General features: G+C 39.9%; 1 protein-coding gene across 4 annotated transcripts in view; it reads right to left on the bottom strand.

Moving 5' to 3' along the window:
* DTNA (dystrobrevin alpha) overlaps positions 1-14,513 on the bottom strand; it is a 220,965-nt gene that overhangs the window by 40,651 nt on the left and 165,801 nt on the right. For 2 of the 4 annotated variants that reach the window (XM_036322193.1, XM_036322194.1), the window contains one exon: positions 13,597-13,882. The exons of 1 other annotated variant lie outside the window; for it this stretch is intronic. In XM_036322193.1, coding sequence (XP_036178086.1) covers positions 13,852-13,882 — 31 coding nt within the window. In that variant the 3' untranslated portion in view covers positions 13,597-13,851. Of the gene's footprint in view, positions 1-5,985; positions 6,079-6,614; positions 6,693-13,435; positions 13,526-13,596; positions 13,883-14,513 lie in introns of those variants that run through there. One more of the 4 variants, XM_036322190.1, reaches the window with a different exon arrangement.

The raw sequence follows: 14,513 nt of genomic DNA, 5'->3' as shown, positions 1-14,513 counted from the left end.
GGTAATATGGTAACTTACTTCATGGCTAAAAACTCGAAACCCACATAAAGTGTTTAGACTAGTGCCAGCACACAGGGTAAGACTCTGTGCGAGAATTCTTTTTACTCTTCCCTCTATGGTGCAAAAATTGCTGTGACAATGTTTACCCCATAACTTCCTTACCTATAAATTAGGTTTCTGCTCAAGCAAATGTGATTGGTTACTGTTCAGTATTCTAGTTTATACCAAAAAGGAGAAAGATGGTTACGATGAATCAATGACAGAGTTTATAGAAGCAACAGGTGGTCTTTATAACTCTGATTTCCTAGACAAAGGGCGGAGTTAGCTTGACAGTGATAGCCTTCTCTTTCTTTTCCTTGCTTTTGCAAGCAAAGCTGCACACTGCCATGAATTTCTAATAAAAATGTCCTTTCTGCACAATTTATCCAACAACATAGGAGTCCACGTCCCATTCTGAGTTCTTTATTTTAGCACACTTGGAGAAAGCGTACTCTGAAGTTCATTCATTCAACAATATTGAACACACAAGAGCTATCAGTTCATTTCTATCATATTATAATGGACAGGATTTACCAAATAGAATTTTAAAGTCTTTTTAGATGCCTCCAGTCCTATTCAAAATCAAGGGAGGTATTAACATTGAGTTACTCCCATGTGCCCAGTACTACACTAGCTAATTTACATCTATAGCCTCATCAGATTGGTAGTGTCACTCTCATCTTCCATGGAAACTTAAAATGTATTGAATCTATAACAGAGAAGGGAACACATCTTAAAATCAATTTATCACCTGATTAGGCAGAGAAAAACCTCTGTGGATACAACATAGCCAATGCAGATATGTGACATTCTTCAAATTTTTATTTCTAGCCTCCTAAGGAAATACCTTTCTCAGAAGTCTAGTTCTATAACTACAGCTCCTAAACATTTCACAGAAGAAAAGAATAGTGTTAACAAGGAAATGAAACTCATATAAAAGAGACACTGAAAGTTAGTGTAGATAACTTCTCTTTCCTTTCAATAGGCTGCAATCTACTTACATTTTTCAAAATCAACAACATTTACAGAAAAAGGTAAAATCATAGCCTACACATTAAACATATTAAAGGCATATGATTCAGTGAATTCAATGTTGGACTGAGTTGTGTCTCCCCAAATTCATGTGTCGAAGCCCTAATTCCAATACCTTACAATGTGACTGTGTTTAGTGATAGGGCTTTTAAAGCGGTGATTAAGTGGGGTCATAAGAGTGGGGCCCTATTGAATATATGACTGTTGTCCTTATCAGCAGAGGAAGGGAACTAGGAATATGCAAGCACAGAGAAAAGACCATGTAAAAGACCACATAAGGAGAAAGCAGCCATCAGCAGGCCCAGGAGAGAGACCGCAGGAGAAATCAACTTTGCCAGCACCTTGGTCTTGGACTTCCAGCCTCCAGAAAACAAATGTCTATTGTTCAAGTCACACAGCGGGTGGTATTCTGTTACAGTAGCCCCAGAAAACAAATATGAAACTTTCAGTTTTTCAATTTTGCTCCCATCACTTGCTTTTCTCACTCACATCAGTGAATTGCTGGTGTTTGTCTTTATCCACATGTACCACCTCTCTCTACGTCAAGCTTAATACGTTATACTCTTACATCAAATGTTTAAGGGCTGATTTATAATTGGTGATACTTTAAATAGTAAAAATATTTATTTTACTAGTAAAAAAAGATTTTCTGAGGACTCCCAACCATTTTGCTTAGTGTGAGAGGGAATTCTGTACTCTAGCACTATGGATATTCTACAACACCAACAGATGTTTATTGGCCACCTACTACGTGCCAGGCACTGTGCAAAATGTCAGAGATATGATGGTGAGCAAGTCAGAGAAGGCCCTGCACCATAAAGGGGAAGATAGATAGTAAAGCAACCAACCAACCAACCAACCAATGGTTGCAGTTCTAGTAAGAATGAAATAAATAGTATGCCATGATAGAGACTAATCTAGGAGACCCACCTGAGGAGGTGCCTTTAATCTGAGATTGGAAGCCTGAGTAGGAGCTGGTGCATGTGTGTGTGTGGAAGGACAGGGCAGGGGCAAAATGGGGACGGATGTTCTAGGCATAGGAAAGATCTAGCATCGTGACCTTGAGGCAGTTTTAGGAATAGTTTTTAGGAATTGATCAAAAGCTGATGTGACTAAGTATTGTGATTAAGTGGAAGACCCCTTGGCAGCTGAGGAGGAGAGGCGGGTAGGCAAGAGCTAGTCCCACACAGGCTTCCAGGCCGAGGTGAGGGGTCTGAGTTGTAAACTGAGTGCAAGAGGAATCTATTCAAGGGTTTCAAGCAGGCAAGCCGAGAAAAATTTGGACCTCAGATATGTATCCTAGACCTCGGCATAAAATACACAATTTCTTGTACTTGAGAAAAAAATACATATGCAGGACCAATTTTACCCTGGTTCTGTGAGATCAGGGGTCTGAGTGAGTGACAACAATTGATCTTGACATCAAAGTACAGGCTGTAACCTTTAATTGTACCCCTCCCTCCCTCACAGGGGGCCTTGGCAGAGAGAACTGTGCCAGAAGCTTTTGAATGGTAAGTATTAAGGATATAATTATGATAAGAGTTGGAAGTTCTGGGCTGGTTTTGGATCCTTGGGCCTGCCTGCCACGGTCAGTCCTTCTAAACCACTTGTGAGCCCAGGCACTTGATAAGCTTCAGGGAAGGGCAGAAAAAGCCCTCACTGTATATTTCGAGACCCCGCCTCCCCCGTCGGAGAAGGTACTTGAAAACACGAAGGCTTTTAAAATGTTACTGGATTAGGAAGACGGCAGACTTCTCCCTGGAGCTACAGTTATTTGGCTTCTCTGACATCACAACCAACCCTGACACAGAAGTATTTCTTTCATTTAGCAGCAGACTATTTACAGATGAGTCCATTTCTCACTGTGTGAAGCAGTTCCTATTTTTTAAAGGACCCCACATAACCAGGAGCACATATGAATAATTATGAAAACAGATCTTTTAGCCAAGAACAGCTCCTAGGTTCCTATTTGTAGACCATCTCATGAAAGAGGCACAAACAGGGAGGCCGAGGAATGACTGGAACATGGAAGGGATCTTGTGTCAGAAGCCCCGTGTGCAAGCCCTTGCTAGCATGTGACTGTGGATAAGTCACTTCCTGTCTCAGAGCTTACATTTTCTTATCGGTGAAATGAAAGTAATAAGGTCTACACTTAAAGGGCTTCGACAAGCGAGCCAAACGATGTGTGGGTAAGGGCTCCGTAATTTTTGAAGCTCTTCATAAATGTACAATTATTCATATTCAGGTGCTGTGGTGAGATACAAGAGACTGAAGACAGAACTCTTGCCCCTTTCCTTTGAAGCAATCGCAAGGCAGAGAACTAAATACATACACCCTAACAGCTACCGTTCTTGTTATCACGATGTGCTCAAAATATCTGTGAAAGTGCCATGAAGTAACACAGTGGGATGTGTGACTTTAGGAAACAGAGGTGTGGTGGACGCAGTGCGGAGGACTGTCCAGGAAAGCTTTCTGGAGGGCATACGTAGATGTAGGGTCATAAGAGGCAGTGCATCCTAGTGGTTATGAGCTTGGACTCAAGTGGCTAATGACCAAAATCCCTGCTCCACTCACTGTTCAGTGGCCATGTGACCGGAGAGTCCTATAACTCCCATAATTGCTACCGCTACTTCTTTATAAAGGAGGGCTGATAGCATTTACTCTATAGGCTTGCTTTAAGGGCTAGGGGAAATTATGCAAATAATTATGTGATTAATTTATGTAATTATAAAGTATGTAAATAATTTACATAATTATAAAGTATGTAAATAATTTATATAATTATGAAGTATGTAAATAATACAAGTACTATTATGTCATTTGTGTAGGATTATGTCATTTATGCAATATTACATAAATAAAGCTTTTAACAGCTTAGCCTGAGGCAAGTGCTTTAAAAAAACGGCAGCTCTTCGATTATTACCATTATATAGCTCACCATAATTGAATGATGGTAAAAATTATAGCTATAATGATGATAAAGGAGGTGAGAGATCACTAACACTCATATAATCGTGGCTGGTGTGGGGAATTGTTAGGAGCTAATTAAACAGAAAGGAAACAGAAGGAAGAATGAAAAATTCGAAAGATAAGTTGGAATTTTTTAAGGACAGAAAGAAAGCCATGAGAAATATGGGGGCAGCAGCCATTAAAATGGAGTCGGCTTCATGGATCAGTCTTAAATTCTGCTTTGTTTTCAAAATACAAGTCACACCTAGCTTTCCTCAAGGGGACACATGGAGTCTGCCGAGACAGTTTTACGGTCTTAAGTGGCCATCAAGTCACTGTGCTTAATCACTTGAGTGGAGAAGAGGCTGCTGGTAACACTCTCTGAGCTCTCTTCTTGGAGACTTCTCCGTTACAACGTTGATTAAGAAAAGGTCAAAGGAAAGTGGTAGAAATACCCAGAGTGTCCTTAGAACCATGAGGAGAGGACACGGCGTGAGATCACATCACTGCCTTCAGACACGATTAAATCTTTATCGACTGCATTCTTCTTTAAAGATTACTCATACAACTTATTTCCTTTTGTAACTCTGTATTTTCACTTTCATTGCTTCAGCCACCATATAACATGGGGGAACCAAACTCATTGGGAATAAGATTAAAGCAATCACTCTTTCCTCCTATAGTTTTGAGAGGCTGAGATGTGAGAAAGAGGAGAAACTGTTTGATCTTCAAGCTTGGAAAAATTTGAACAAAGAGATGGGCTTAGCAGGAGAGTCCATTTTTATTTCCTAAAAGAGTAAAATTAAACTAATATGCTGGTCATATTTATAAAAATTCAAATTAAGATAAATATGTAACCATTAAATAAATGCTCATCAATGAATCACCTAAAATTATCTCATATACTAATTATGCAAAGAAATGATTCTAAGGCATCAGAAGCAGGAATAGGAAATAACTTTGGAAATAGTCAAGGGAAGAATGTTCTAGAAACAAAGAAGTGGCTAATAATACTGAGTGATGATGCAATGAGCATCAATTGTTCATGGTATGCTTTCTGAGACATAGTAATGAAAAGAGGGACCAGCTAATTCAAAGGCAGTTTAACCCATTGGCTCACTTAAAATTTACAACTATAAAAAAATCCATGGGTCCTCAGTTCAGAGGATATTAGAATTATTAAGCAAAATTAAAATATTTCTAAGGAACTGGTTTGCTAAACATGCTTGTAAAATAGTGGCCTAAACCAACCTGAAATATATGATATTTATATAGTTTGTCCATATATTTTCATTCAAATTGAAAATGTACAATTATTATTAAAACAAAGTAACTAATCAATGGGAGGAATCTCTTATGTCACAATAAAAATAGGAAGAGGAAAACTTTACAAATGTCTTTATCCCAATATGTGGAGCTACCTGAATCCATACATGTCACACATCTGAAAGTAAGCTTGACATATTCAGGGACTGGAAAGCAGGCTTTATCTGATGGCTACCCAGAAACATTTGTGAGGCAGAGAAAAGTCGAAAGACAATCACTGTTAAGGAAATGATTTCCAGGGTATGGCCTCATCCCATAACTTCCTCTTTTTCACATGTCAGCAGGGACATACCTGTCCTTGCAACAGGACAAATTCCTGCATCATCCTTGTGTGGTTCTCTGACATGGCACTTGTAACACAGAACCGACTGTGGGACCCACATCCCTGCACCCACCTGAGCTGATCCTTAGCATGGAACCATTTGTACACGTTGTCCCTTCGGCTAACATATAATTCTATGGCACATTCATGGGAAATATCCAAAATAACATTACAGAAGACATTTTCATGGAATCCGTTAAAAAGTGCCGGAGGGACACCTCTGGCATCAGTGACTTCGCCCCCTGCTGAGACTGCTGGTCAAGAGACGAGACCGTGTCCCTCTCTAAGGGCAGCCAAGCAGCCAAAGCTGCACTAACCATGAGGGGTTGCTCCGGAGCATGTTGACATACAACCCGATGAGCACATGTTCATCAGCCAGCCTGTCTGCCACATTCAGGCTGTACTGTATCCTGAAATAGGGCAGGAGGAGAGAGGGTGTTAGGAGAAGCGGGCAGACAGAAGCAGAGCAGGTAGGAGTGCGTTTGTGCGTGCGGGTGGGGAAAAGGCATTGGGGAAACCAAACAAGTAGAGGAAGAATAAGGGCTGTTCTATGCAAAACACAAGCAGAATCCAAGCAACGAAATCCACAATTGCATTTCACCAACTTGAAAAATACAGGCTGCCAGAAAACAGATTTGCAATCCTCACACCACCCAGGCCGAGGAATTCAGCTGGACGGTAAACACACGGCAAGCAAAGACTAAGTAGCCTTTGGAGAATCAAACCTGAAGCTTAGTCATTTAAAAAAAGAAAAGGACGTCAGGGAACGTGAACAACACAGACGTTTCTGCTCAAAATCACTACGTGGTGCTGTTAATGGAGTTATAACGGAGCTGCTTTTACTAAATCAAACATGGTCTTTCAAACACACAGCATGTCGACAAAAGAAATCTCCAATTTTTCGTGCAGTTAATTCCAGATTCCAGTACACTCGGCTTGGACTTACCCTTTGCCCTTCAGAAAAGCCGGAGCAGCCCTAGCCAGCAGTTTGTTCTGCTCTACTTCACTGTCCTTGGGAGGAGAGCTAGTTAATAAGACGGGAAAGCCAAGAAGAAGGTAAACACGGAATTGCATTCAAGAATAGAACTGGCGACAGAAATGCCCGAGTCTACCGGTGGAGCCAAGCTCCATTTGGACAGCTCTCTTATTCTTTTGAAATGTTCAAGATGCTTCACATCTCCACCGAGTGGAACGAGGAGTAGAAACCTGGCCTGAGAACCATTCTTACAATTGCACAAACCACCATGATCCCAGATTTGACCTCTGCTCGTTGCTGAACAAATAGACTGCATTGTGCCTGGACAGAATGGAAATTCATTCAGCATTCATGACAGACGATCATGTAAACAGCCCAATGGTTCGCTACCTCCTGCCAGCCTTTATACCTCAGTCAAGAAGTTTGCTTCTGCAGTCTCCCCTATATTCTCCAACTTTCTGTGTTGAATAGAAAGTTGAAAATTACCGAGATTGCAGTCTTATTAGAAGTGCTTTGTACTTTAAGCACCACATAGAGCAGTGATGGCGAACCTTTTGAGCTCGGCGTGTCAGCATTTTGAAAAACCTTAACTTAACTCTGGTGCCGTGTCACATATAGAAATTTTTTGATATTTGCAACCATAGTAAAACAAAGACTTATATTTTTGATATTTATTTTATATATTTAAATGCCATTTAACAAAGAAAAATCAACCAAAGAAATGAGTTCGCGTGTCACCTCTGACACGTGTGTCATAGGTTCGCCATCACTGACATAGAGGGTTTCAGAAATCCCCAATTACACAAAGTATTACACAAAGTACAAGTGCACACAAAACTGACTTTAAAAAGGAAATGATTAATGTTCTAGGAGAATGTATCTTCCATGATGAACTTACATTTTTTTCAGCATACTAATTTCCACCTTCTAAGACTATGAAACCTGCCTGTCAGGGCCAAATAGCCACTTTAAGCCATGATAGCTGGTGTTTCCCTATCATCCCACCAAAACAGCACCCCAAACCTGGTCTCCTGAAGCATATCCCTTTATGTTCATTTTCCCATAACTACCGTCTCCCTGCTGCCCAAGTACCTCCCCCAACTTTCTTTTTTTGTAACTCAAGATTGATGTACCTACTATATAATTAACCTCAGGTTCTTGCAAATGCACTCCAAACACTGTGTGGTAAATCAATGATTTCCCTGTCTTGTTATGCTTTCCTGCCCCTTGATTCCCAGAAATTGTGGGGATATTTGCTAAATCACAAGCTTAATTATAATCCCATGGGTACAACTTCTGATATTGAATGCGCAAGAAGAAAGAAAGGACCAGTAGAGAAAATAAATACAGGAGGGTCTATCAGGGGATGTGTTTGCTACAAACGACTCTGGTGAATCTTATGGGGGGAAGGTGATGTGTCCATAAAGCCCTTCCCACCACGTGACACCACTACTAGCTCTGGAGGAGTTCTGACATCAGCATGTGCAGGGCCAGGTCCAGGAAGAGAGCGGTAGGCCAGATTTTCTGTTGGTGGCCTTATTCTTTCCTTCTAACTCTTTGGGTCCTTCTCTCCTTCCTCTATTCCATTTATCTACCTCCCCTCTTCTCTTCTTTTTCTTCTTCTTCCCAAGTCCCTTCCCCCCTCAAGGGGATGAGCAGATGTTCTCTGTATACACATCTCTTTCCTTCTTTTGTCATTTTCTTTTCATTGGCCCATGCCAGGGTTGGTTTAAGTCCTTTCATGCTCCTTTTCCTTCCCACATGAATTCTTGGTAATCAGTTCTTGGAAAAGATGGGGATGACACTATCGGTATTTATGAGTTTGTGGAAAGAAACAATTTATTTTGTTTTGCTACAGCTCTGAGCACCAGGAGTACTTCTGAGTTTTGGTACTCACTGTCCACAGAGTTTCTGTACTTCCAAAAACTAGGCTTACATTCTGCTCCTCATGACTTATTTCTGGGAAGCCGGAATTATGACCAGGTAGAGAGGAAGTCAAGTGCATGAGTAAAACAAATCAAAACCAAAACCAAATACTCTTTCAAAATGAAATGGATCGGGGACTTAGAGAGTTGAGGGGGAAGCAGGTTTCACATAAAACTTGCGTCTGTAAAGACTCTTCATATGAAGTGCCTTCCCCAGAGTTCCTTTTGCAGCTCCTGAGGCGTGTGAAGAAAGAGGCAACGTGAGAACTTCTCCTCCTGAGTTGTGAGAATAGTGACAATGTGTAGTTTATTATGATCTCTTCAAAGCAACGGCTGCTCACGATATTGTATAGAATACTTTGGATTTTTAAACTTTCCTTTTGTAGCTCTGCAGCTTGCTTGGAGAAGTTAGGTGATATGTCCAACTCATCTCGGGCTTTGGGATCAAGCACACGAGCTATGTTCTTACCAAGAAATGAACGCTTCTGCCACGTCCGTGTGTCAGAATGCAGCAATGGCTTTCGCGTCAATCTAGTTCCATAAGCTTCTGTCTTCTACATGCCCTGCCTTCAAATCTAAATGCATTCTTTCTTTAAGCTCTGAAGCTGGGAACTGCCTGAGGCTCCCCTTGACCATAGGTGGTACATTTTTTTCTAATCTGAGTTCCCAGGAGAAGCAAGACTGCTATCTCTAAATTTGAATGTATTTTCTTATTGTGGTCATTTTCTTTTCACCAGGCCCTCGCCAATGTATAGGCACATCCCTTTGCACACATATTATCAGTAATGAGCGAAGTGACAATCATGCCCTGGAGGGTGTGAGAAGGTGCATTTTGAAGATTATGTGTTCTGCTGAAAAAAGGAGGCAGAAACATTCCTTTAGACTATATTTTCTTTATAAAATAGTCTCTATTTTCTCACCAATTCCCTTTTAGACCTTTGGAAAATAGTATATATAAAGATAAATGCCCCCTCCCCCCCATGTGCACACACACTGGTTTTGGAAGGATAGAGCACCTTAAAAATATTTCAAATAGACGTAATCCTGTTATTTGCAGAATTTTAATATTTCCTACAACTTTTGTGATACCATACTATGTTAGTACAGTTTTGGTAATATTATTATACTTAAAATCCTTTTTTTTGAAATATTAATATTTATTGCATGTAATATTATTAGATTTAAGATCATTTTTCTTGAATAATTGTTTAATGCATGTAACATTATATTTAAAATCCTTTTTCTTGAGATATTAATGTTTATTGCATGTATTAGTATATTTAAGATCATTTTTATTAAACTATTAATGTTTATTGCATGTAAAAAATTTCATATTTACTTATTTAAATTCACCCTTTACATTTGAAGGGTGACAACTGACAACAGTAGTTTTGCTCAAGTGTAAATATATATATATATTTTTTGGTTCTAGATAACAGAACTATACACAAAAGCTCCTTGGGCTTTTTTATTTTTAAATTTTTTTTGCAATATATATTTTTAAGAACCACCTCTGCTTATGTTGGATTACTATTTTAGCCCTGGTCAAAGATATTTTTTCTTTTATTGAGTGTGAAAATAAAAGAATTGAAATGAAAGTCCTAGATGCAGTCTCACGGAACAGCAGCACTATAGAAATAAATGTTATGTGCAACAATCATGATCACAGTGGTGAAGAGGAAAATGATATTGAACCATGGCAAATTAAAACATTTTCATTTTTATTGATTTCAAATAACTGATAAACTTGTGTGGTGCTTGGACTTGTGAGGAATAACCTGTAAAGTAGGCTCCCTCCTTAAGTAACTCTCAGTGTGAATAAAATTTTGCTTCTCACTGTCATCTACACAGTTTAGGTAGAATACAAAAGGGACCACGAGTCAGTTTTGTTGGGAGCTATTCTCTTGAAACATTGTGTTCCCGTTTCCTGTTCTTGCTTTCAACATCTTTGATCTGAAATGTAAATATCTGCCACATGCACAACAGCAAACAAGCATGAAAATAATTTAGTGTCTAGTGGGGTGATTGTCATCAAGCTGGCATGAAAGTCAAACCATCCCAAGCAGGTACTACGGAAGAAACACTAAGAATTTTCAGCTTACATTGGATTCACTAAGTTTACTATGTTTTCCCCAGACAGCATCAAACCATATCAATTGTACTTTTACCAAGAGAGTCTCTAGAAGTTTGCTGGGTACAGGCCATGCACAGGAAACAATGAAAGCAACTTTATTAAGAGAATAAAAGTGGTTGAAGTGAAGAAGAGGGATGACAACAGTTTTAATTATGCACCAACATTTTAGCATAGGAAAGAGAGCTGAGTGGGAAGACTGGCCTATTTCAAGTTTGAAAAGTCTAGCATATTAGTGGAGCTCTGCGGCTACATGGAATAAAGAAATATCAGCAAAGAGTAATTTTTCTTCAAATTTCATACAACATGCCCAGAAAGTGTGAAAAGAGTAAAGAAATCCTCAGGTCAGTTAATTTATAAGTTCATCTGTTATAGGATGTTGATTTATAAATTTATCTATTTTTTTCTTACTGAAAAGGATGAGCTTTAATCTTAGAAAAAAATAACCCTGAAGAAAACTTTAATTTTTAGATCAAAGGCTGAATTGAGTACCTCAATTTTATTTCTATTCACTTTTGATTACCAAAGTACAGATGCTTAAAATTTAGTTTGAACATTTTTAGTTAGGTTAATAATCTGGGTGGTTTGGTAAAGAATCTTTGGTTAAGCAAAGTGTTTGAAAAAACCGAAGAAGCCACAGTAATTAACCTTTCTTTGGTTGAACACGTAAACCAATCAACCAACTGACCAACCAATCAACCAACAGAAATAACTCACAAAGGCTACCCACGGGGAACAATCAGGGTTTGGGAAGCACTTAGGAGGGGGTGGGGGTGGCTTCCCCATCTGCACCACTGAGCCTAATGCAATATTAAGTAACTGGCCAAATGTTATTGTGACAAACCAGAAAACAGCATATCTGATTGTGTTCAATGCACTCTGTGACTCAAGCAATTTTCCAACGTTTGGAAGAGTGACAAGATCTGGCTAGAGCTGTAGATCATAGCCAGTGTGATTCCTTTTCTGAGTGGCTTCTGTTATAGAGATTGCATCTATAACAGAAAGCTTATACAAGATATTTGTGATAACAAGGGTAGAAGAATCTAGCTAGTTAAACATTCAGAGTGTCCTACTGTGGCTAATGTAGAAGGCAGACATAATTCAATGCATGTATTTTACAGAAAAATCCTAAGTAAGTTTCTCACATAACCTGGGCAAAGAATTTTGGCTGGATAATTAAGATTTTACAAAGGGGGCATGATACCAACAAAGACGGCAAGTGTTCAGAGGCACAATGCTGTGGGCAGTGACGGGAGGAAAGGGCCTTTTGGGCCTGGCTCTGGGTCAGTAATGATATTTGCAACAGTGATGAGATAGATTTCATAAGCTTATATAATGTTGCTGCCCCACCATACATAGCTCTTGGAGCTCTTTTTCTAGTGGTGATGATAGATTTCCATTGATGCAGCCATTTTTTTTCTATAATTAATGCATTTATAAGAAAATAATCTAGGTTTAGGGATAAAGTTATGATCAAGGAAATGAATGAGGTGAATTATGTTATTTGAACCACATTCTACATTCTATCTAATTGCTAACCAGCATCGCGCGCGCGCGCACACACACACACACACACCACACACACACAGACTTCAAAGGGTTAAGGAGAGTGCCTTTGAGATTTCCTCTTTTCTTTTAAGGGAAAAGTGAATCGAGGATATAACTGGAAGTGGATATAAGAAAAGAGGATACAGCAGATGGCGGTGGTAACCAGAGTTATACACTCATAAATTTGTGTGAGTCAGATCACCCGGATGTCAAAAGACTTCAAAGATACGCCCTCGTGCCCTTTGAAGATCAAAGTGGAATGCTTGTAAAGGCCTCCAGGTTGAGTAATGCCAGGAGTTTATGGCGAGAATTCTGAAGGGTGATTTCAATTCATCTTCATTCTGCTTTATCTTTCTAAGATCTGTCACAGAAGACTGAAAACTCAGGCTAAATAAAATATCTGCATGGCAAACTTCCCTACTTTCTTAACATAGATCAGCACATTCTTGGCTTGTTTAGGTTTTATCTGATTTTAAGAGGGGAAGTTGGGGTGGAGTAGGAGTGAGGGCAGGGCTCTAAGTTACATTTATTTGGTTCCATTCCAATCATAGGAAGAATAGGACCTTTAACATATGCCTACACTTGGCTTTATGGGTTTCTATCAATTTTAGGGTGTAGACATGGTTAAGAAATAAACAGTGGATCACCATTAGCATGATGCAGTGATAGAAATTAAGCACTGATAGTTTGAAATTGGTTTTGAAATTCTACTTCAATAAGAATTAGATTGCTCTCTTTGGGGGAAAAACGGCCCAGTGGGACAGAAAGGTATAAGTCCTCAAGTCTTTTACTACACTATGGTCCGGCTCTGTGGCGTTGTCTGGCCTGACCCAGTTAGTGCTAATGATCATTCCAAGAGGCACTTTCATTAAAAGTCTAAGAAATCACCATCTGGGGTTATGCAAAAGCAGAGTCATCCAGAGAAGAAAATCCGCTTGGTACTCATCACAGATGAGTATCTGATCTATACTGGTTTGAGGCATGAGATCAATAAAATAAGTGGAAAAGAGAGGAAAGAGCTGAGAAGTCCAGCTCAAGTTGTAAATTCTCAATGGACTCTCTTGAACCCCCAGAAGACCTCTCTCTCCACTGAGACGTACGACAAGATTTAGTGATGGAGGAGAATGACCAGCAGTCTAGCTATGGAACTACCACTATGGTTAGCGATTCGGGGCTGGGATACTGACCGTGCACACTGCCCAAGCTGATTTACATACAACCTTATAAGCGAATGCTCCTCAGCCTCAGGGCTGGCTGCACTTAGCCCCTCAGGTAACCTGAGGGAGTCAAACAATGAGACCTCATTAATACCTCCCCTGGACAGAGCAAGGCCCACTCAGAGAGGAAGGAAGTTCAGTGTACACAGCTTTATTGAACAGCACCCTTCACAGACACCAGGGGCCAATCTCCCTGGTGACAGGAAGAACTGCAAACTCTCAACAATGTGTCTGTGGTTCACAGGGGACATTCCAAAAAGACTGAAAATGGGAGAAAAGGGAAGTGATCATATTTTGGGTTAATAGGTACCATGCACCCTGGAGGAATCAGAACAGCTCAAAGTGTTATAGGGATATTTTAGAGTAGAAGAAGCCATGTTATCCATCTAGACGCTTCCACCATAAGCACCGCCCGAGCTGAAATGATATAAAATGACCTTCAGTAAGGATGGAGTCGAGCTCTGCCTGACATTTGCAGAACGTAGAGATTCCTAATAAATGCACAACATCTTTCTCAACACATGCAGGCTCTTCTCTAGAGAGAAGCCCAGGTCCGAGTCTCTTAGAAGCTTCACAGTTTATGATTTTGTCTTAGAAACGATGGTTGAATTTCTGGTGTTCTGAAAAGGAGAGCTAGGGGCACACTCTGAGGGCCTATGACTTCACTGTGGAGGTTCTGTGTCCTCAACTCCACTTTTTACAAACTCCCGTAATTTACAGGAAGGAAACCCCATGACCTGCCATGTTCCGTTTGTCCTGTAATTACACTTATGGGGAACATCTTCACCTTAGGATCCTGCTGTGAGCAAGTACCGGAACACAGGTAAAATAACCAGCAGTGTCCTGAGTCTCATTGTGTTCACATCCTCACTAGAATGTACTAGGATACTACAGTGCAATTGGTACCTCAGACACCTCTTTAGGGAAAAGACTGATTACGTGTTTTTGTAAAACATGAGACTGTATTTTTTTTCCTACTGAAAGGCATTTGCAAGATCTTACAAATAGCTCCAATTACCATTACCTTTGTTTCTGCTTTCCCGTGGGC

Source organism: Myotis myotis, unplaced genomic scaffold (assembly GCF_014108235.1).
Source record: "Myotis myotis isolate mMyoMyo1 unplaced genomic scaffold, mMyoMyo1.p scaffold_m19_p_9, whole genome shotgun sequence".
Taxonomy (NCBI): domain Eukaryota; kingdom Metazoa; phylum Chordata; class Mammalia; order Chiroptera; family Vespertilionidae; genus Myotis; species Myotis myotis.
The sequence above is the reverse complement of the archived record's forward strand: the minus strand, read 5'-3'. Positions and strand labels throughout refer to the sequence as shown.